Source organism: Lichenostomus cassidix, chromosome 19 (genome assembly GCF_008360975.1).
Source record: "Lichenostomus cassidix isolate B80296 chromosome 19, HeHo_3.0, whole genome shotgun sequence".
NCBI lineage: Eukaryota > Metazoa > Chordata > Aves > Passeriformes > Meliphagidae > Lichenostomus > Lichenostomus cassidix.
The window spans coordinates 6,218,256-6,241,593 of NC_139499.1; the positions used below are offsets into that span (position 1 = coordinate 6,218,256).

General features: G+C 53.2%; 1 protein-coding gene across 1 annotated transcript in view; it reads right to left on the reverse strand.

The window, feature by feature from the left end:
* Nucleotides 1-228: 228 nt before the first annotated feature.
* The window catches only part of RTN4RL1 (reticulon 4 receptor like 1), a 29,895-nt gene continuing 6,785 nt past the window's right edge, over nt 229-23,338 (reverse strand). Inside the window, exon 2 of the mRNA XM_085078225.1 lies at nt 229-3,366. Coding sequence (XP_084934351.1) covers nt 2,003-3,366 — 1,364 coding nt within the window. The 3' untranslated portion in view covers nt 229-2,002. The remainder of the gene's footprint in view (nt 3,367-23,338) is intronic.

Here is a 23,338-nt window from a genome sequence, read left to right on the forward strand (position 1 = left end):
TTTCATTTCCTGATACCTCCAAGGGATCTGCCACTGTGTAAATATCCTCTCCCCTTCCCCGAAGTGGGTGGGAGAGCAGATTTCCCCAGCTGGCCTGTTCTTCCTGGAGCTAGTTGTGTGTCTGATGGAAAACACCAGTTGTTTCCTTTGGGATTTCCCACCCCATACCACAGCCATGAGCTCAAAACACACCACCCCTGAGATATGGTTACGAAAAGAACAACAGCCTTTTCTTGTCCAAGATCACTTTTATTTCCCTTGTTTCATTAGCTTCAGTGTCTGTTTGGTCTCACATGTCCACGCTGACAGGGAATTCACACCAACTGCAGAATCTGGGCAGCACCTCCCCGAGCCCGTGGGCTGCCGGCTCTGCCGTGCCCCCGACCAGCAAACACATCCCCTCAGCACGTGGTTTAACCCAGGAAGAGGGGAACAGGATGCCCTTTTCCCTCTCCTCCACCTCCCCACAACCCTCTTTGTATGGCTCTCTTGGACCATGGATTTCTCCCTCCTGCAATGGACCACAAACCTCGGGCACCGCGCTTCTCGCCGGTCCTCTACAAGCTGTAGTTTCCCCTTCTCTGACTCTTCCAGAATCTGTTCCTTTTAAGAAACAAAACCCCTCCTGACGCTGTCAGGACTCTCTGCAGCATGGGAGCTGCTCCTCGCTGCCTCAGTGAAAACCTTAGTCCAGCTATAAAGGTCCTCACACCACCACCATGGCTGGGAAGCCTTTCTCTGCCTCCAGCCCCAAAACAGCCCCTTCCCTCCCCGGGGCCTCGTAGTGCTCTCTGGAGACAGAGCTCTATGTCTCCATTTATTTGGGCTAATTAATCTCTCTCTCTCTCTCTCTCTCTCTCTCTCTCTCTCCCCCGCCGGCTACAAATTAGGATGTAAGGGTGAATTTGGACTCTCTGGGTATGGACTTTGCTGCATTGCACACAACCACCCCCCGACCCCTCCCAAAGTTTAGTGCTCTGAATTGCTGAGAACATTGGTCCGCTGTGGTTTCCCCGCGTGTACTGAGCCCGCCCGATGGCTTTCAGCATCTGTAGGCACTGCTGCCGGTTTGTTTTCTCAAGGAAAAAAAAAAAATCATATACTGGTCTGCTATAAATTCAATAATACAATCCTTAGTTCCGAAGATACAGTTTCCATATAGTTTATAAACATTGTAAGACATACATATGGATAATTGAGGGGAAGAGGGGGAGCCTGTGCATTTGTTGGGGTTTTTTCTCAGATGTGTGAACATGGTTACAAAAAACACACCTCCTGCGGGTACCTCATTTCTTTAAGTGTTGGGTTTGTTGGGGTTGGTTTATTTTTCATTTAATTCCACCTCTAATCAGTCTTTCCTTTGGTTGTTGGCTACTCCAAGCCCAGCAGGCAAGCCCTGTTCTGCTGTAATGCCTGAGATATTCAGGGGTTTGAGATTGTCTTCTAAGAGATTCCCAGCCAACTTTGGCCTCTGGGTTTGGAGCCAAAAGGGCTAAAACGTGGGAGAACCAAATGTCCTTATCACATCAGTATCAGCGTCCTTGCACTCGCTTTCAGAGAGAAACAGTGTAGGCTTAATTGGTGATGTTTTTTACAGCAATTATGTTCCTTTCGGTAATTGGAGGGGTCGCTCAGAGCGCTCTCAAACGAACGGGATTTCACAAGAGCATGGATACAGTCCATTTGTCCAGTTGTCACCGACGAATTGGTTACCGTCCCTGTTATCTGCTTTTTGTAAGGTTGGCTTTTTTTTTTTTTTTTTATTGTTGTAGGTGCTCGGTTAGGCTGTTTGTGACAAGGTGTGATAATGCCTTTTAATCCGCTCCCGCTGCGCTCGGCACAGTCCGGCCGGGCACGGAGACAACCGTCAGAAGCCGAGACAACGTTCTTCCCTTCGCCAGGCCAACGCTGAGCCACGTACAAAAAAAGAAGAAGAAAAGAAACTCTGGTCCTTTGTAGATTGGTGGCAGTACAGCTCCGCTCCGTCCGCGGCCGGCGGGGCTCAGCGGATCACGGCCGCCAACACCACCATAAAAACCAGGAGCGACGCCCTGAGCCCCGGGCAGCCGGCGGCTTGCTGGACCCCACTGGGGGGACGGATGGGCGTCCGCCGGGTGCACTTACCCTTGCGTTTGGGGGACAGCGTGGGCATGGCCCCGAAGCTGTATTTGTGCTGATAATCAGGCACATAGTCTGGGACCTCCTGCCCGTTTTTCCGCGGCCCCAAGGACACTGGCTTGGAGGTTCGGTTACGGCTTTTGTGGCTGGTGCAGTTCTTGCCGGGTTTGCGGTAGCCCGGCCGGGAGCCGGGGGGGCCGGCGGGCTGGTTGCTGTGCAAACTGTTCTCAGCCCCTCGCTCCTTCCCCTTCTCCTTGGAGGAGTGGTGAGGGTGGTGGGATTTGGAGGCTCCTCTGTCCGCTGTGGAGAAAGTGTGTGTTTTCATCTGATGGAGCGACTCGGAGCCTGAACAGTTCCTAAAGTCTTCTGCTCTTAGCACCTTGAGGTCCTTGCCGTGCATGTGCTCGGGGGACTCGCAGATGACGCTGGAGCTGGAGCCTCTGAACCTGTGCAGCCATTCCCAGAGGGAACGGGCTTTGCAGTCGCAGCTCCACGGGTTCCCATTCAGCCTGAGAAACTCCAGGGCTCCCAGGTGGGCCAGGCAGTCCCCCTGCAGCTCCGAGAGGCTGTTATTGAACAGGAAAAGGGTGGTCAATCTTCGGAGGTCATGAAAAGCCCGCCTATGTATCCACTGCAGCTGATTTTGATGGATGAGCAGCCGATCCAGGTTTATTAGTCCCCTGAACGTGTTCTGATGGAGGCTCCAGAGCTTGTTTCCATGGAGAAAAAGATGGCTGAGGTTAACCAAGTCAACAAAAATATCATCCTGAAGGAACTCGATGTGGTTGTCTTGCAGGTAAAGGTATTGCAGGTTGTGGAGGCCACCAAATATCCCACTGGGGAGGGAGCTCAGCCCACACTTGTACAGATACAAGGCGTGGAGTTTCACCAGCCCTTGGAAAGTGTCTGCCGCCAAAGCCCTTAAGTAGCGGTTGTCCCCCAGGTCCAGCTCTTCCAGGTTGACAAACCCGTCGAAGGTATTGGGGTCGATGAAGGTGATGTTGTTGGAGTAGATCCAGAGGGTGACCATGGAAGGGCTGAAGTGGCCCCGCAGCAGCAAGGTGATCTGGTTGTTCTGCAGGAAGATCCTCTCGCTGTCCTCGGGGATGCCCTCGGGGATGGTGACGAAGTTGTGGGCCTGGCAGCTGACGGTCATCGGGGAGGGGTAGCACACGCAGTCGGTGGGGCAGCCCAGGGCACCGGGCACCTTCAGCCCCAGCAGCACCAGCAGCAGCTCCGCAAACCCCCCTGTGCGGAGAGAGGGGAGAGCGGCGTCAGAGCGAACCGGGGCACCTCCCGCCCACCCATCGCTGCTGCGGAGACTATTCCGGGTGAAAAACGCCCCCAATTAGCTCAGCCCTCCTCTCCGCTCATGAATTACCCACGCGGCTGTGATGAGTAGGCTCATCACCCACGGCAGTGAAAACGTGATGCATGGAGTACTCGCTGCCTCCTCGCCCTGCCTGCAACAGGCAGCTGGTTGTGCTCCCAGCCCCGAACACGCAGGAGAAACTTTTCTCGGCGAGAATTCACGCTGGCAGTGCAGGCAGCAGAGCCCCTTGCCTGCAGGCGAGGAAGCTCCGCGGTGTGAGAGCAAACAGAGGAAATTCAAACCCTCGCAGGTGCCCACCACCCCTCCCTGCAATGCATCTGTTGAATAAGCTGCACATACCGGAGAGGAAAAGCTGTGGAGATTCAGCAGTTCCCAGCGAGCCACCTAAAATTACACGTGTGCGGCACATCCCACTCCCCCAGAGGCACAGACCCATCCCCACCGTCTCCTTTCACTACAGTTGTTAGACACCACCATCCACCTCGAAACCCGAGTGATTTGCAGGGAAATATGTTGTCAGCAGTTGGTGGAAAAGGCTGAGCCGAAAACTCCGTTTGGAAGTGGGATGCTCAGACATATTTTTAAATGGATGTCCTGTGGCAAAGCATATTGCATCCTCTAATGCTACAGTATGTGCCTGTGACTGGGGCTTTCTCGCAGCAGAGAAGCAGAGAGCGAGGCAGGAATCATCCCCTCCCTCTGCTCAGCTCTCAGAGCTCTGGTTTTGCCGCCCCGCTCCCGTCTCGCTCCCACTCCTCACACCAGGCTTGCTTTCAGGCTATTCCTTCTGCGCCGAGTGGCTTTTCAGACTCATTGCACCAGACTTGTCATTTCTCATTCAGATTTTCCTCCTAGATTTGGCTTTTTCCCTCTTACACGCAAAATTTGCTCACGTCTAATGAATTCTGCCTCTGGACTTTACAGGGAAAAGGAGTAACAGCGGAGCAGAGCACAGCTGCCGGTGCCATCCTGCCCACGAGTCCTACTCAGCTTGTAATAATCTGAAAAACCAGAGTGGAAGTGAAGTTCATCTCTAATTACTCCACGTCGTTATCACCAGCTAGTCCAAGAGCCTGGACCCCTTGGGCTTTTACAGTCCTTCATTTCAGTGCCTACAGCCTGATACAAGTTGGAGGCACAAAAACCTCACTGTTTTCTTATTAATCGTGTTTGAAATATAACCGCGTTGTTGCTGTTGCCTTTTGCCTGGTATGGAGATCTATTGCCGTTTAGTTAACAGCAGGTGACCCGTCCATCTGGACCCATCCTTTCAAGGCAAAGTTGCCACATATTTTAGATAAACTGGGTTATTCAGACTCTCCATAAATCACCAGTAAGAGGCAGTCATCGCTGACTGGGTGGTTAATAGGGAAAAAAATAGCACTACTGCCCAAAGCATCGGATCGAGCCTTGTCTGGGAATGGGAATGGGAATGGGAATGAGGGGGATGACTTCCAGGCGCTGCCCTTCAGAAACGAAGCAGGGCTACCAGGAGGGATGTCTCATCCCTGCACCACTGCCAAAAAGGGGTGGTGAGTCGGGAACGCTTAATTCGCGACAACTCCTACGGCTGTGTAGGAAAAGGAATGTTCTCCCAGTCACCGCCGTAGCATTTTGGCTTTGCTGTCGTGCCTTTGCACGATGATGAGCGAGGGGCTGTGCTGGTGGGAGCATCGTGCTGACTACCCAGAGCTCTGTGCCAAAACGGGAGCCCTGGCAGCTGCTCACCGAGCCTGGGAAACTGTGGTATCGTGAGGATATTGGGATTACCCGAGCGCCGGGTAACGATGGGAGAGATAAAGCAATGTTTGCAGATATATTCTGCTGGTTTTATTTTTTTTCAGCCTGGGATGTGCTTCACCCAGGTGGGACGGCTTCACGTCCCCCGCCTTACCTCGGTGACACCGGAGCACGGCGCCTTCTGTAGGTCTGATGTTTATTAGCAAAACCCTGCCAGGCACAAGTGCTGTGACGATCTCCCACATGCAGAGTCTGTTATTGCAAATACCAAATCACAAGGGTCTGAATCAATAAACCATCTCCCAGCTACACGCAGCAGGTTGGAAGATTACATATTGCTTCCAAACAACAGTTTTATGCGCTCTTCCGTGACACGACAGTTGCCAGGCTAACGGGATTACTGACAGGAGGTGGAGCCGGGCAGGGATCTGGGAGCATCCAGGATTTCACGTTATAGGGATGGTGATGACAGGCGGCTGTTAGCAATGTGTGATGATGGACCAAGGCAGCCCAGGCCTCCCTGGAGCATGGCCAAGGTGGAGGCTCCTGCCGAAAGGGAACGCAGTGTTTAACAGCTCACTGCCTGCAGGGATAACTCCGGAGGTAAAGGTCAGAGGGAACTGAGTCCATCTCTTTAATTAACAGGCGGCTGTGAGTTAATGGCTGGAGCTCCTATGGAGAGAGAGATGTGATTCCTGCAGCCAGGGATGGCAGTGAGCATGGGCTGGGTTGTTACTGGTTCTCAGCTTCCTCAGAACAGGATGGTAGGAAGGAAAAACAGGGATGTCTTTCAGGATGGCTTTCCCCCTGTTGCAATTCAGGCGTAAGGAGAATGGGGAAATAGAAGGATGAATGCTTAGAAAAAAAAGCAGGGGAGCAGGAATTGGAAAGAGAGTAGGTTTGGATTAAATATAATGAAGGAATTCTGCCCTGTGAGGGTGGTGAGGCCATGGCACAGGCTGCCCAGAGAAACTGTGGCTGTCCCATCCCTGGAAAAGTTCAAGGCCAGGTTGGACAGGGCTTGGAGCAACCTGGACTAGTGGAATGTGTTCCTACCCATGGCAGGGGGGATGGAATTAGATGGTCTTCAAGCCAACCCAAACCATTCTGTGATTCTCTGAAGGTCTGGACTCCCCAGTGGATGCACACAAGGCCTGTGGTCTCCTTAAGGAGGCTTTCCTTCCAAGCCTGTAGAACCTGCTGATTTGTGAGAAGCTGCTCTTGGCATGCCCTGGGACTGGTCCCAGTTTAGATCGGGGAATGAGACCCCCAAGAAGCAAAGAGGCTGTGCTCATGGAGCCATGAAGCTCCTGAGGCTGGAAACACCAGCACTGTGATATCCAGCAGCCAAATCCCACCGGGACGAGACAGGCAGGAGCACTTGGGTCTCACTGGGCTTCCCAGACTGGAAAACACCATGGGAGCTTCCTGAGAGGCCCCAGCCCAGCTCTCTCAGGAGTTTGACCCTGTCTAACTTGTTATTCCTGACTCAGCCCTTTCAACTTCATCTTGTAAAGGTTGTGAGGCAGACAGAGGGTCACCAGCCCATGTGTCAGAGCTCACCGGGGAGGGAGAGCTTCAAAAGCAGCATGGAAAAATCCTCCAGAAACCTGCTGGTGAAATGAGTAAAACCAAATCCCCGCTGACATGGATAAAACCCAGCAAAGGGGTGTTTATCTCCTGCCTTTCTCCCACTGACGTGCTGTGTCACCCCAGCCTCTGCTCGCCGTGTCCTTCTGCAGCCTCCTGCTTCTGACTGAGGTCTCAGTGATTGGAATGAATTCGTCTGACTGTCCAAACCATTTCCCATGTAACATCCCTCTAATTGGGCATTAATTAGGCATCAGTTAATGAATGCTTGAAATAATTTATCTTTGGATGCGTCCAGTTTGCAGTCTTACTTTTAACAGCATTAGACTCATTATTAGATTAACATCGTTATAAATGTTCTCCATTACCTGCTTGTTTCCATTGTCTTAGCCTTATTACTGAGAGTGAAAATCACTCCTCCCACATGCATTATTGATGAGTAAGGACTTTCTATACGTAGCACAGGATTAATTGTTATACAGTGTAATGCATTTAGCGTGAAGCCTCAATTTGTGCAAGGGCTGAAAGCAGCCAGAAGAATGCAGACGCCCGGAGCCAGCGTGATCGGCCAGACACTGAACATCCCTCTCCAGCCCAGACCAGGTTCCTCTCAGGCCGGTGCCAGCACAGGAAGAAATTTAAAAAAAAAACAACCCTGGTTTGATACCCAGGATCAAAGAGGGATGGTTTGAAGGGTTGGAGCACTTCTCTGCCACCACGGCAGGGACTCTTGACTCTGCAGTGCCACTTGCTCCAGAGAGCCAGTTGTACCTGCCCTGGCAGTTTTCTAGCTTTTTGAGGTTTATAGCACTTTGCTGTACCTCTGAGCAAGGCAGGGACTCGGTTTCTTTAGAACATGATGCCACTTACTTTCATTAGGAGCCTCAGACTCAAGGCCAAGAAATCCCTTAGGACAAGCATAGATATTTTGTCCCTGGCAGGGTTTCACCTGCAGAACATCCCCAAAAAACAGCTCTGCCAAAAACCCCTGCACCCCCTGCCCGTTCCCTCTTGGCGAGCTGCTTCTCTCAGATGGATGTTTTCACCTCTCCACCCGGCCAAGCTTATATGGGTCAGAGCCTGTCTAATTCTCCAGCAGGAGAATCCGCTCTCGAGGATGGAGCAGGTTGCTTCTCTTCCAAATCTCCCCTAAACCGCCATCTGCTTTGGGAGACCCATCTTAGCTCATGTCTACATGCAACTTGACTGCCTGCTTACTGTGTCCATTACCGGGGCTGCTCAAGCTGTTAGATTTATAAGCTCTTTAGAGCAAAGCCCTCGTCTTCTGGTTGCTGATTTATGTATCTTTACTGCCATAAAACACTATGTATAGCTACTACATAATATAAATAATAATACTTAACTGGAGTGCGCTACAAGTGGGGACAAAGCATCTCCTCGAGGGCGGGATTATCAAAAAGAGAGAAGCTTCCTCATCACTCACCCTCCACTGAGGCCAAGCTCACACCTGCTGGAACACCAGCACCTCACTGCCCCTGAGCTCTAGAGAGAGATTTTCCTGCCCTGTTCCCACCCTGGATCTATCAAAGGATTTTTTTCAAAATCCATCCCAAGCGAGCTGGTGCACAAAGACATGGCTACAACCCCCAGGGGGATAGTACACTTTGAAACTTGGGGGTGACCTCAGAATTGGATGTTCACATAGAGGGAAACTGTTGTTTAGGGAGAAAAAGAAGCCTCAAGTGCTCACCATTTCATCAGCCAAGTGGAGGATGATAAAAGGCAAGGACAGAGCAGCAAAAGCAACTGGGCATGAGCCAAGAGCCAACCCCTGGATCTGGGACGGTTCGACAAAGCGGTGTCAGACCTGTGCTTAGCAACTGCAGGGTTTATTTCCTCTTATTCTCCTTTTCTTTTTTTTTTTTTGCAACACAGAGGATAAAATAAACAAGCCCATGCTGACTGTCACAAAGCCTAAATTCCCCAGCCAGCAGCAGCTCCCTTTCAGCCTCTGTGCAAAGCCCCTTAGGTGCTGCCCCGTGGTCCTGCAGCAGGAGCATCCTCACTGGGATTGCTCCCAAAACATCAGCTGCAGCTCCCAGCACCAGGGACAGCACGAGGCTCTGCTTCCTGCACGAGCTGCCTTTCAGCCAGAGAGTGGCAGCCACCCATCCACCTTCATCATTTTATTATTTTTTTTTTTTTGCCACCGGTGTCATAAATAACTGACAGATCCCAGCTGTTTGGAGTTATGGTTTCTGATGGAGTGACAGCTGCTCCCAATCCCCCAGTCATCACCCCGGCAGTTCTGGAACATTTCAGCAACATAAAAATCATTGGAGATAATTTCGGTTTTGCATAATTTGGTTAGGCAAGCTGTGATTTAATGGCAATTATGACCTCCGAGGCAGAAGATGAGCTTGGAGGCTACTGGCTTCACACGACTTTAGCTCGGGGTGCAGCATCAGGGATGTTCCAGGGAGACAGCACTACAAGAAAAGAAACCTTCTCCAGCAGCTGGAAATTGCCTTCCTTGGCTGGCAAGTGGAAAGACAGTTCCCACAGGAAGAAGCAGAAAAGGAAATTTGGAAGGAAGAGTGCTAGGGAAAGCTTTGGGAAGAGGCTGGTGCCAAAAGATGCATTGGGAGGTACCTTTTAAAGAATAGCCAGGAAAAGGCTGTGGACTGGGGAGTGCTGTAGGCTTTGCAAACCCTTCTGTGTCACCAGGATCTCATGTGTTAAGTGCTACAAACCTCCTCCTGGTCACTCTGAAAGCAAATCTTCCTCCTGTGGCTGAGAAGGGAGAGCTGGCTGGAATCAGGAATGGGCCACAGCCTTTGCAGGCAGCTGCCTGCTCTGTGGGCACTGCCCTTTGCTCTCCCCTGTGACAAGGTTTCTCCTGCTCTGGGCTGTGTTGCCTCCTCTCCCGGGTGCTCCTCACCCATTCCAGAGCCCCTCAGCTTGCATTTCTCCAGGAGGAAACCCATGGGCAGCCAAGCTGTGCTGGGAGGTCAGCTAAGGATGGAGAATCGTGCTCAGGAGCTTTGGAGACATCACAGTGTTTCTGTCTGGGGGCAAAATGTGGCTTAACAGCAGGAACAGCTTTCATTTGGAGCCGAGAAGGTCCAATTTCCCCACTCCATCATGGCTGTCAACCAGCTTGGAGTTTGCTGTGAGCTCAAGCTCAGGGTGCACACCTACGGCCAGCAGCACCCCAAATTCAAGTCCATAAGGGTGCTACAAGCTCAATTTACATTTGCTGACCTGCTAACTGGAGCTATTTACCTTCCTCCACCAAAGTCAAGGCCAAGGTCACCTGGAAGTTTCTGGATGGTGGTCATTAACTCCTATTGCAGTTTGAAACCAGACCATAAATTTCATAGTGTAATAATGTAAAAATCAATAACTCTGTTTGAAACAATAGCTTTGTCTTCCATTTCAGCCGGCTCTGATATCTCCCCACGGACCACGTCCCTCTGAATCACACAAATAAAGAGAGAGGAGCGATGGGTGGCTGGGCTGCTGCTCCCCTGCCAGGTGCCCAGCCCCTCCATCGTTACAGATTCAATTAGTTCATTTATTCCTCTCTCGCAGTTAAACTCGAGGATGATTTAACAGGAAAAAAATAAGGAGCCTTTTATGCTCAGTCTCTCCAACATCCCGTCCAACACAGCGTCCCTGAGGCTTTCCATGTGAGAGCTGCCCAAGCCATGGGCAGCAGGGCCAAAACCCAAAATACTTTTGGAATGATGCAGAACCAATGCACACAGGCAGAAAAACCCATGAAAGTCCGCTCTTTTCGAGCTCTGGCTTTCTGGGCGAGGGAGGTCTGGCTTCCTTTGCTTGCTTATTTTCCGTTGTTTGCTGTAGCACTGGCTCGAAATATACATCGAGAAGCAGGGTTGTCTTTCACATGTTGGTGGAAGTGTGATCCTCAAAAACAAATTAGCACCGATTCACTTCTATATAGAGTGCAGCCGTCAGGGAATCACTCCTGAATTCACAGCGAAGGAAAGTAATAATGCTTCCAGCGTGCTAATCCTCTCCAAGAGCAGCCCCTGAACTCTCTCCTGGTGCTGGAGGCACCACTGGAAATTACAATTGTGCTGAAAAAATAATAAATAAATGCAGAAATTGGCAGGGTTTGTGCTAGTCCAGAGGATTTGTACCCTAATGTGGAACTCCCTGTTTAATTAGCACTCCTCTCTGTCTGCATCTCCTCCTCCTGCTCTCAAGCTAAAGAAAAAGGGGGGAAAAAGGAGGTCAATGGTGGAAGTGGCTGTGGGATTGAAACTCGGCTATAGAAACTTGTTTAATTTAAATGCCTCTTTCAGGACTAACACACGCAGAAGCAGAGGGAGTGTAGAGTGTGTTTTCCCAGTATAATCTGCTCTGCTTAACCCCAGCTCTGAGCACACCTTCCATGGCAGGGATGCCCTTGGAGGAAAACTGCAGTGGGATGCAGGCACAGGGTACAATCCCAGTACCTCAGTGCAGATTTGGGAGCAGGCTGTCTAGATCAGAGGCAGGGCTGCTGCCTGCAGCATTTGGAAACAGGTCAGGGGGGTGGAATGGGATAGAATAAAATGGAATGGAATAGGATATTTCTGTCAGAAGGGACCTGCAATGACCATCTGGTCCACGTGCCCAAAAGTTAAAAGTTTCTTATTAAGGGCACTGCCCAAATGCCTCTGGAACACTGACAGGTTTGGGGCATCAGCCACCTCTCCAGGAATCCTGTTCCAGGGTTTGACCAACCCCTCAGTGAAGAAATGCTTCCTGATGTCCAGTCCAAACCTCCCCTGGTGCAACCATTCCCACATGTCCTGCCCCGGGGTATCAGGGAGAACACCTTCTTTCCCTGAGTCTCCTTTCCCTACTGCTGGAGGGTTTACCCCTGTGTCTCACCCTACTGTGCCTCGCAAAAACCATTTTCGGACCTTTTTGGAGTGCAGGAATGCCACAGGGGAAGACACATCTCTTTCCTTGGGTCCTGCTGTAGCTGGAGGTGTCAGTGGACACCAGGATGCTCCCACTCCTCCAGGAGAGGATGGCATGGACCAGGGAACACCCTGAGCATGGAGACTGCAGGATTCCAGGCATGGATAGGGGTTTCAGCAGCTCCTGGCACTGCTGTCCTGACCCCCAGCAGGTCCCCAGGATATGCCAGCAGCCTGCAGTGAAGCCGGGCTAGAATTTGGCAAAGGACAGGGAGATCTTGAGGTCCTTGAGAAGGGACTAATAATTCCAATTGCCCCCGAGGAAAGAGACATACAGGAGGATGACTTGAGCTTAGTGGATTGTCTGAGTCGTCTCAGGGGATCATCAGATAGTTCCACTCCCTTTTTGTCCTGAGGTGACAAGTTTTCCTTCCCATTCACAGAAATGCAAAGCAGTTCATTCACAGCGGCAATAAGACCGATGTCCTTTGTGAAACAGCCGGGGAGTGAACCCTTCGAGGTGCTTTACAGCAAAACAATCGCAGATGAAATGACAAAACCCACCCCAGCTGAGCACCAGCCAGATCGGTATCAAACGCTGAACAAGCTCATGTGTAGAGAAAGCAGATTCACCAGCTCGTTTCCCTGCCAGCAGCTGGCCAGGAGCTACGGAGGGTTTCTTTAGGATCAGAAATACAGCCAAAACAGAGCAAATATGAGATGAAAGAGCAAAGTGACAGCTGCCTGGGCTCTCAGTGCATGCTCGGCTGCCCCATCCAGCCCACATCCATGGGAGATGGAAAAACTGGAGGCTGCGGAAAACCAGGGATGCGCTGGATGGATCTTAACCTGGCTGGAGCCAGGAACGGACAGCGACCTGACGCAGGGAGGCAAAGAAGTTTTTCTGCAAGCATGGCTAATAGGGAGGGCATTAGTTCTAAAAACTTGTAATCCTGCTGAGGTCCCGACCCCAGCAGTGTCCTGTGCCACCGAGATCCACAAGGCAATTCTGTACCGTGCCGCGTGGGCTCCCTTTCATCATCCCTTTTCAGCCTTCCTGCGTTTCAGATTTACTGGATGTCCTTGTGTTTAGTGGAGAAGAGGGCAAATTGGAGCCTGTCATGTACCTTCTTCCTCATTCAGCCGCACATCATTCTGCCTGCAGCAGGGGGGAAGGAGACGGACGGGCAGGCATCAAAGCTGCCGGCTCTGTCACATTTTCTTCCCCCCCGACCAAAAAAGAAGTGTTGGCGTCATTTGGAGCCCAGCCCACATCCTCAGGCCTCTCTCCCACACCCAAAAAGGGCAGCAGCACCTTTCCCCGTGCCCTTGGTCTCCTCTCAGGGCGATGCCACGAGGCCTCCAAGTGAACATCCCTGCGGGTCACCAGCCAAGTGAGTGCTGCAGATTCCAGCAAAACCCCATCCCCACCGGAGACGTGAGCCAGCATGCTGGGTCATGAGCACGGCTGCCTTTCAGAGACCTCTCCTGTGCTTTGCACTGAACTTTTTACCAGCTCATGAAAAAGGCAGTGATAAAAGCAGAGCGGTGTGAATAGCTGAGCTGTGCCCGGCATCTGGGGCCGCTCCGAGGTTTAATGAGCCGGTGGGAAATGCCATGTGCCCTGCTGGATGTTGGGCATTGTCACTCTCCCACACAGCTCTTGGGGTGTGTGGGGACGTGGGGGACCTGAGGGCTGAGCAGCAGTGCTCTGCCAAGCCCCTGAAATCCGTGTGTTTGGAGCAGCTGGGCGCCGGGAATTAATGCGCAAGCGATGGACGCGGTCAGGACACGGAACTCTGCTAATATCCTGCTTTGTCCAGCTCTGATGCCGGTATTCCATCCCAAAATATCCCCCAGAACATCCCTCCGGGAGTGGACTTTGTGGAGATGCTGCACATCCCCCAGCACCACGCAAGTGCCTGCATTAAAAGCTTAATAAAAATAGCTTGATAACGGGATGTGTTCCCATCACCGGCGGCTCCTGAGCTCGCGGCTGATCCCTGTGCCTCCAACACAGGAAGGCCAAGTAATTACGGGATGGGGGCTGCAAGGTCTTGACAATCTAATTTCTATTAATTACAGGCCGTGTAGGATCCTGTCAGTGTGGAAAGGGGAGATGGGGAGATGGGAAATCGTTGAAGGGCTGGGAAGGGAATGGGAGATGCTGAAGGTTGGTGGTGTTGACTTCCAAAACACCCAGGCTGGCCACAGCAAGGAAGGGTTTTATGGTGAGAAGCAACAGGTTGGGCTGTATGGAGTGACAGGGATGTTCTACCCTCCTCCTCCTCCTCCTCGTGTTGCTCAAATGCACGTTTTGCGAAGTTGAAACGAATCGCGAAGAGCAGAAATCGGGAGTTTTAAAGGAAAAGGAAAGAAAACAAAAATAAGATCTTGGCAGAAGGATAAAGGAAGGCAACTGAAATGCTCATTAAAACTGAGGGGCTCCGATTCCCTGTCCAAGTGGCCACATCTCTGGAGGCTCCCAGATGCTTTGAAATGCCTTGTCAGACAAAGCCTTTCATCCTACCTGATTCTGGCTAAATTCATGGACCCAGAAATTTTCACTGGAAGCCGGAAAGAGGGAGCAACTCCATTCTGACTTTTCACTTCCCATCTGATCGCTGTTGATACAATTTATTCCTATGACAGCATCTGCTGCTTTCATGGGTTTTTTATTCTGAAGTACAACTCGTCTTTGTTAGTCCCATTTTCGGGCCTTTCATCATTTGAGTCACAACATAAAAGGCGTTTAAACACTCCTGCTTGGAAACCAGGCTGGGAGAGGATGGGAGCAGGGAGATGCCACATCTCCCCACTGCTAGCCCTCCTCTGGCACGGGATGGGTTCTCTCAGTGTGCCACAGCCCTGTTGTGCTCCCAAGTGCCTCCTGCCAAGGATGGCAGTGATGGGGATGCCGTGGCTCCATATTGGAGTGATGCTGCAAAATCCAGATGTGCTTTGGAGGTGCAGCTTCATGCAGAGTCGTGAATCCCACATCTCTGTTGGGGCAGCATCTCTACCACCAACCCAAGGAATGTTTTCAGGGGTTCTGTGCCCTCCTCATCAGCCAAACCTTTCATTAGACAACTAATTGCCTTTCACTCTGCAGCTCCAGCCCAGGCTGTGGTGCTCAGTTCTCCACATCCCTGTGCTGGGGGGCTCTTCCACCCTCACTGCCACCCACACCCCTCTGAGCTTGCCAGGAACCCTCATCCCCACCAGCACCAGCAGATCCTGCTCTGCCCTGGCATCTGCCGAGCTGCTGGAGGCACCGGGGAGTTCAGAGCTACCCACAGAAAATTGGAGTCTAATAATAGCTCCGTGGTGTCGCACCAGCAGAGAGCTGGAACAGCCTCGTCTGGCAGGGAGAGGCCACCGCTGGCTGCCTGCGCCTGCCCGGGCTGCTGCCTGCTCAGCTGGAAGAGCAACGCCTTTCCCGGGATCCTCCTCCCTGTCTCCCAGCTCTGCTCCCCCTGCAGCCCCTGCTGCGGCTCGAGGACCACTCTGCACACCTCAAGGATTCCCTGCCACAGCAGCATGGCTCACACCACTCCACAAACATGCCAGGGGCACAGGGCTCCATGCTGGGGACAAGAATTGGACCCTGTGGAAAAGCCACTGGGGGCACAGAACGGGCAGGACCCACTCACCCACTCACTCCTGGATGAGCATCCTTGGGATGAGGTGGCCTGTCCCCCTCCCGCTCTAATTCCCCTGCCGTATTTTCCACTCCAGCAGGCATGGCTGGCACCTGAGCATCCTCCAGCAACATCCCTCATCCCACCTGGTATCTCTCACCCTGGATCCCATCCCGCGTCCCCCAGCTCCCAGGAAAGCGAGCGCAGCTGGAAACTGCGCTGCTGCTTATTGGAATAACCTTTCAGGATTCATTTAGTGCCGCTTGCTTCCACCCCACCTTCCCATCGTCAGCACTTTACTAATTGCAACTTTTAACTCGTTGTGCCCAGGCAGCCCAACAGCAGCTGCTGCTGGAAGGTCCCTCTGCCTCCCATCACTGCTCCCCAAAAAAAGGGTCAGCCTGGTGAAGGATGAACACCACACTGACCACAGCCTGTATGGCCCCACTCTGGCTCCCAGCTCACCCCACAAGCTTCCCGCTTTGGGAAAAGAGCATCCCGGAAGACCAAAAATCCCAGGCAGAATCCCAGCCGTCACCTGGGAGCATAAATCAGAGCATGGCTGGGCAGGGAGGAGGCGAGAGATCCCGATGGCTATCGGAGCACTGGCTGCCTGAGACTTATTAAATTATGGCTCTCGAGTTCAGCATCTGAGCCCGGCGCGCCGGGGACCGGCCGGGAGGGGGGTGGGTTAGAGCCCCCTAATTCAATCACGGGGCACAGGCGATGGTGCAGCTGGTGGGGAAGAGCTGTCACTGTCAACACAGACAGAACGAGGCTTCCACAGTGTGGCTCTGCCCTGCTGACCCTCACAGCTGCATTTCCCAGTTTGCTGGGAATGGCTCCATGGTGCTGTTAAGGGCTGGGGTCTGGCCCAGCACCAGTGTGGGGAGCAGGGAATTGGTGCCACAGCATGGGATTGCGCTGATCCAAGACCACCTCACTGAAAGGTGGGATGTTCCCAGCTCTGCTGCCACACAGCTTTCTGTCCAATGAAGAAATGAGCCAAGAAACTATATTTTCAGGAAACTGAGGTGTTTTTTACATCAATTTGAGAGCAGGGCAGGATGAAGGTGAGACGCTGTTGCCCAACTGACACCATGAACCAGCAATTATGACTAAAACTTGGGCTGGGTTTGCACAGGGGTTCAGGCACTGTGGTGATGCCCACGGCATTAAAACCTCAGCAGGGAGACGAGGACAGAGGGACATAATCTGGTAGGAAAGAGAGGAGAGAGCTGGGAAGGCGGATGCTTTCCCTGAAAGCATTTCCAAGGTCAACGCTTAAAAAAGTGGAGCAGAGCGAGGATTTGGCTCAGGCAAGGGAGTGGGACCACGCCGGGATGCTCAGTGGGAGGCAGATAAACGCCCAGCTCCCACACCAGCACCGAATTACCCAGCTGAGGGCTAAGTGAGACACCCAGACAAGGTCACAGTCCCACCGGAGCGGCGCGGGCAGCGAGGGAGCTCCGGCTGCTCCAGCTCCTGCCTCCACGGCAGCAAATTCAATCGCGGCGAATAACAGAGTGGAACAAAATCCAGCAATGCAATAAAATCTCCCGGCGCCTTGTTCACCTGAAGCCCAGCAGCCGGGGCTCGCACAGGAGGTGGCACGGCCTCTGCGGGCAGCCTCGTGTCTGGGGAGCCCAGAGAGGGCAGGGAGGGTTTGAAATGGCCCTCGGTGAGCTCTCAACGGGTGTCAGCTCATCCCGCTGCCACGCGGGCTAAGGCGGGGAGCGGACAGCCGGATTTCTGAGCAAGGGAGAGCTGCTGATTCCTTAAGAAGCGGGGAGGTGAAATCCAATTGTGCAGCATCCACGGCTGCCATTAACCTGTCTGTGTACTCCCGCGGCTGCCCATCCCTCTCCGCCTGACAGCCGGGGCTGCCCGGCACACACTGCCCCGGCTGCCCGGGGATTTGTGTCTGCCTGCTGCAGCCGCACACAACTGTGCCGCAGGCTTTTCTCCGGTGCTTCGCGCTGCTTCCAAAATGGAGCGCTGGCTAAACGTCCCCTGGTGAGCTGGGGAGACGCGGAAATGATTCCTGGAGAAGGAGAAATGGTGGCAGCCGCAGGAGGAGCTGCCGGGGCAAACCGCAGCTCCAAACCTCCCAAACTGGGGACAGGAAAGAAATTGGCATGGGAGTTCTTTGAGGAAGGGTCCTTAGGACATTCCTTGGGAATATCCCTTGGGTATTCAGCTTTTAGGATCACCTCGGGGATCTTGACAGCAGCTTTTGGAGGCACAGATGGGTTTGTGCCAGGGTGATGCTGCTGGAGGAGGCAGCCAGGAGGGCATTAGAGGGGTCTGCACCACCAGCAGCTCATCTGGATCCCCCTCAGATATGCCAGCAGTGACTGACAGGGGGAAAGGCAAGATCTGGACTCGCTTTGCTCAGCCCCACACTGCTCCTGGCCCATGGAGAGGCTGAGAGCAGGCTGGTGGAGAAGGAAAGGGAGAGGAGAGATGGGAAGTAGGGAGGAGGTGCAGCCAGCCCCACCAACCACCTCGCCGCTCCACATCCCAGTTCCATTTGCAGATTTATTAAATCGAGAGCCAATTCCGACATAATTTCTTTCAAGCAGCTCCACCTCGCAGGTGTGTGGAATTTATTTGAGATAAAGAAAACTATTACAGAGAGACAGCAATCTTCAAAGACCACCTCGGAGACCTGAGAGAAATAAAAACACTAGCCCGTGCAAATGTGCAATTAAGTTTCAGAATACTCCTGCTCCATGAAAAGCTCCATCCCTGCAGAGAACAGGCCTTTAAGGCAATTTTCCCAAACTCTATTCAGCATTCACTCAAAAATGCCTTTTTAAAAGAACATGTGATTTTTTTTTATTCCCTCCCTGCCTTGCTCCTTCCTCCAGCACTTGTTCCATCACTTCCAGGTGGGACACAGACAGCTCTGGTGGGGATGTGGTTCCTCCCCATTTAACAGGGGACATGAGGAGCAGGGGAGTCCCAGCCACACAGGGCACAGCTCTGTCACAACCTCCAGTCACGCCAGATCCACAAACCAGGAATTTTTAGAGCTAGTCTTGTTATTCAAGGAGACCATGACACCGGCATGGCTCCGCCTGGGGACAATTTGCCAACTATTCCCAGTTGAAGGATCTTCATATCCCTTATTCATGGGTCATTCTCTGCTTGGTGATTAATTAAAAATGCATAATTAACCTGTGGAACGCACTGCCATGAGGTATCGGGGAGGCCAGGAGCTTAGCAGGATTCGGGGGAGGATTATATGTTTAAATGGATAATGAGAACATCTGGTGGTACATTAACAGGGATGAAGGAGAATTAGGGAGAAGAGCTTGGCTTGCTGCCGGCACAGGGTGAGGGAGGGCAACCACGGGGCCAGCTTGAGGAGGACACTGCTGGTCCAGCCCCAACCACGGCAGGGACACCAACGTGCCCCTGCACCCTTGGGAAGTGTGATTTTGGGAATGAGCGGATGTGCCTGAGGATGAGGAGGGGACAGAGCTGTCACCACAGGGCTCTGGTTGCCTTCTTGTTGGAGCTGGCCACCTGGGACAGCGGGATGGTCACGGTGCTGTCAACCCCTTGCCAGCCCAGCAGCCACCTCTTGTCCATGGAGACCGGAGGGGTGACCCTGACCTGCAAAGACACCCTGATAAATAATCCCCAGTGTCCTTAAAACCCCAGGAGAGCCCCCATCAGCTGCAGCACTTCCTGCAGATGACACCACGCCTGCAATGCTCAACCATCCATGCTGCTGGGGGTGAGCTCTGAAGCCATGGCACACCACCAAGAATCCAAGGAAAGTGCAGGAGACACAAGACCAAGCCTCAGCCAACCTGGCCTTGCAGCACATCCCAGCCCATGCAACAGGCAGTCCCTGGGGGTCTCCAGCTCCTGGAAACTGAGCCTGACATGCACCTTCTCCCCATAGCAGCATCCCTCACCCACCCCGGGCTCCACATGGGATCACAGTCACCTCCCACCATCCCCCTTGCACAGTGGGCACAAACCATGTGCTTCACTTCCTTTCTTTCCCCCAGCCTGGGACGTTTTCTTAGAAAAGCTTGGCAGCCCAAGCCAGCGATTCCAAGAGCAAACTCCGGGCTGACGACAGGATTACTAAATCCCTGTCAGCAAACAGGGCTCAAGCAGCTGCTCTTTTGCATTGCAAATCTGCTGCTCCACTCTTAGCACCAACTGATGGTTGTGCAAGGCCTGGGAACCACAGCCTCTTGGGGTGAACAGCACCGAGGGCTCTCAGCAACGTCCCCAAGAACTGGGGGAATCCTCAGCTCTTCATCCCACTGCATGGAATGGCTCCTGCTTTGCAGCAGCTCTGAGAAGGAGATGATGCTCAGAACTCTGATGTTCCCAGAAGAACTCTGGATGTTCCCATTGTCCCTTCACCATTTTGGATGCAACACCACCGACTCAGCAAGACTGGGCAACCAGAGGGATTTTGGGTGTCGTGGCCCTCCTGGACTGGCTGCTGGTCCCCTGGGACGAGGTGGCTGCAGCACATCGTGCTCAGCGTGCCGAGCACGGCCGGGGCCTGCCGGGCCGGGGTTAATCTCGTTGTCACACTTTCCCTCCTTCTTGCTGGCTCGGCGCGCTTTGACCCGCTGTGAAATTGTGGCCAACAGCACTGAATATTTTAAGAGCAGCAATGCAGTGATGGCCGCGCGGCGGAGCAGCAAGGCAGGCCGGGAGCTGGGCTGGGCCCTCACCTCCCCCCCGCCACCACCAACCCATTAGCACAGTTCAGGGAAACCTAAAAAATTCAAAAGACACTGAAATATGCAGCATTTTTGCTCTCTCTGGAAATGACGCGCTTCGCTTCCCAGATGCTCCCGAGTAGGAGGTTGTAAATAAGAGGCTTTATGGCACAGGGGGTGTTGCCGATGGGGCTGTGGGATGCTGCAGAGCCTAAATTGTCACCCCAATCCATGTCATGCCCCTCGCTGGGGACAGGGCTGTGCTCGGGCTTGGAACAAACCCACTCTGGCATCAATGCCCATCCTCACCAGCGCAGTGCAGCCATTAAAGGATCTTCCCCTCTCCATCCTCTCCAACCTCTGCCGGCTGCTCCCTGCCCCTTTTCCCCTCGGGATATCCCCTTGGCACATCCCTCCTCCCCTCGGCCGGGCAGGACGCCGGGTGCCGCAGGACCTGACGCAAACACCTGTCCTCAGCACTTCTGCTATCTGGGGCACAGCAGAGCAGCAGCGGCGAGGAATTAAAAAAAAAAAAAGGCAAAAAAAAAAAAAGGCCTATTTGCATAAACCTCCCAAAAAGAGGAGCTGGAGCCTGAGTCTGCAGAGCTGGAATATCAGTCGGGGACCACTGGAGCTGGTAGGAAGTGCAATAAGTATTTGGGAAGCATCACCCAGACCTGGGCACGTTCTGCCACCAGGTCCCTGCATATCCCCAAAGTGCTGCCCCAGGGCTTGACACCCCATCTAGGAGTGACATTGGGACACTTTTGTATTCAGGTCTTAAGAGGGCAGATTAATCGCCATGTGCTGGATCTGTCACGCGCAGGGATATATATTCTTCTTGGAATTTACAAGTAGTTCTGTCTGAGAAATAAACAACTGGAGATAAAAATTACATTGTCACCGTGCAGGTGTGATCGATGGACGAGACAAGCCCTCGGAGTGCCAGCGAGGTGCCACTGGCACAACCTGCCCAGGGAGCAACCACCCCTGGGACAGCTGGGAGATGCCAAAGGGACTCTGGGAAAGGCAGTGGGATGTACTCAACCGACCCCAGCCTGTTGTGTCACTGTCCCAAAAGCCAGGGAAAGTGGGGACAGCCACCAAGGCCATTCCCAAATGAGGAAGATGAAAAACATGCTGGTGATGGGTGACCATGAGGAGCACCCAGGATGCAACAGTGGGAAGATGCCCGGAGCAAAGCAATCAGTGGCAGAGGGGCTGCAGCCCTCAGGTCAGCTCCTTTAAAACCCTCTTGGGCTCTGTCTCAAGCCCCCAGTCCTCCTCTCCAGCATTTTTCCAAGGTCAGCAAAGGGGAAAAGACAGAGCCAGGCTGGCAGCCACTGGATTCCCCAGGGATGTAAGAGAAGGATTGATGCAGTTTACACCAAGCCCCTTTCTAGTTTGGTTTCTCCTTCATCCTTCTCTGCTTCCCGTGGCTACATCGCCTTGGCCCGGCTTGTCATGGAGTGACAGAGCACATTGCCTGCCGGGGTCACTCCCTGGGGAGGGACAGCCATTGGTTCCCTCACAGTTTAAATCTGAATTCACGCTGAAAGCACTGAAAAAGCTCCACACGGATCCTTTTCCCTGCCTTGGGCATCCTGAGGAGTCATGACTCGGCTCAGCCTGCTGGGATGGAGATCCCAAAACCATCTGGGGACATCCAGCTGCCCCCGAGGCGGGTGCCTTGCTCCAGGCTGGCACCCAGCAGCTGGTCCAGCAACTGCCTTCAGTCTATTAATAAAGCTGGAGCAGCTGGTGGAGCATCCACAGCCAGTCCTCGGGATTTATCCACACCGCTCTGCCTTATCAGCCATGCTTTTCACAAGCACTTAAATTCAGGAGGAAAAGGAAAAAGTGAAATCAGATAGAAATGCAGGTCTGTTTGCTGTTTTCTCCAATGAAATGGTTCTGGGTAAACAGCAGACGCCTTTGATGAAATCCCAGCAGGCTTAAACAATAAAGCTGGTTACAAACTCAATCTGGCGCAGATATCAGATCTGAAATTGTTTCAAAAAACATGTCAACATTTTCTAATGCTGCTGCAAAACTTCCTCGGCACCTTGCCATGAGCTGCGTCTGTGACGCAGGGCCTGCGCCGCTGTCCCAGCTCACACTCCTGCTGCTGCACTTCCCATGGGCAGTCCTGCCCTGGCACCTCTGCAACCCTCTGCCTGCTGGGAGAGCCTGAGCTGTGGGAAGATGCTTGGCAGCATCACCTTGGAGGCACTTTTTCCATTGTTTTCCAGCTGTAAATCCAGTCCCCATCCCCAGGGACAGCCTGGCTGAGGCTGCACGGTGCTGGAGGTGTGGCAGTGCCAGATGAGGGGTATCAGGCAGGGTGGGCATCCCTCTCACCATGTCCCAGGGATGGAATTTGGCCGTGGGTTCATCCCAGGCACCACCAAGGACAAGTGACTTTTCCACGGAAAATCGATTTGCAAAGCGCTGCGGTGGCAAAAGAGCACAGCCTGGGGCTCCTCTTGGGTTTTGCCTCCTGTGTGTCACCTCTGCATCCTGCTGGGACACTGGGGCAGGATGAGGATCCATCTGGTGGAGTGCCTGCCAGGGGACAGGGCTTGGTCCCTCACCTACACCTATGGCACAGGCTGGGGGGCACAATGGGGTCTGTTCAGCATAGTGCAGCCATAAGGTCAGGGTGACAAGAAATCCTTTGGTGTTGGAGTGACAGGAATCATCCAAACTCCAAACTCGGAAAACATGTGGAGTTAGAGTGTAGTGAGGCAGATCCTGTGCTGGCATTTCCAGTTACCTGGCACTGGCACTTCCCAAACAATCTCAGCATTTGGGGTCTCTGGAGGACACCAGGGGATGAAGGTGAGGGGGTGATGAAGAGGAGGATAAGGAGGAGGCACACATGGCCACACCACAAACATGTATTGGCTCTGGTTAGGAATCCAGGGCCAGTTCCAAAGGTATTTGGGGTCCCCCAGAGGCTCCCAGGTCCATCCATAAGGGATCTGTTCCAGGAGGGTGGGGACAGACACACTCATCCCATGTTGGATCCAGCCCTACACACACCCCATCCCACACCCCCCAGGAAGCCCCCAACCCAGAGCTGATGCCTGACAGAGCTCATGTCCTGCATGGCTGTGATGGAGCAGCAGAACCTCCATCCCTCCCAGGAGCTGGGAAGGACAAAGGGGACACAGGAGAGGAAAAACGGGGCAAGAGCAAGAGGATGAGGAGAGCAGGCAGCCCTGGGGGGTGCAGGGGGGCAAACCTGGGCTCCAGTGCAGCACGGGGGGGATGTGGCAGACCTGACCCCTCTGCGGAGGTTGCCTTTGC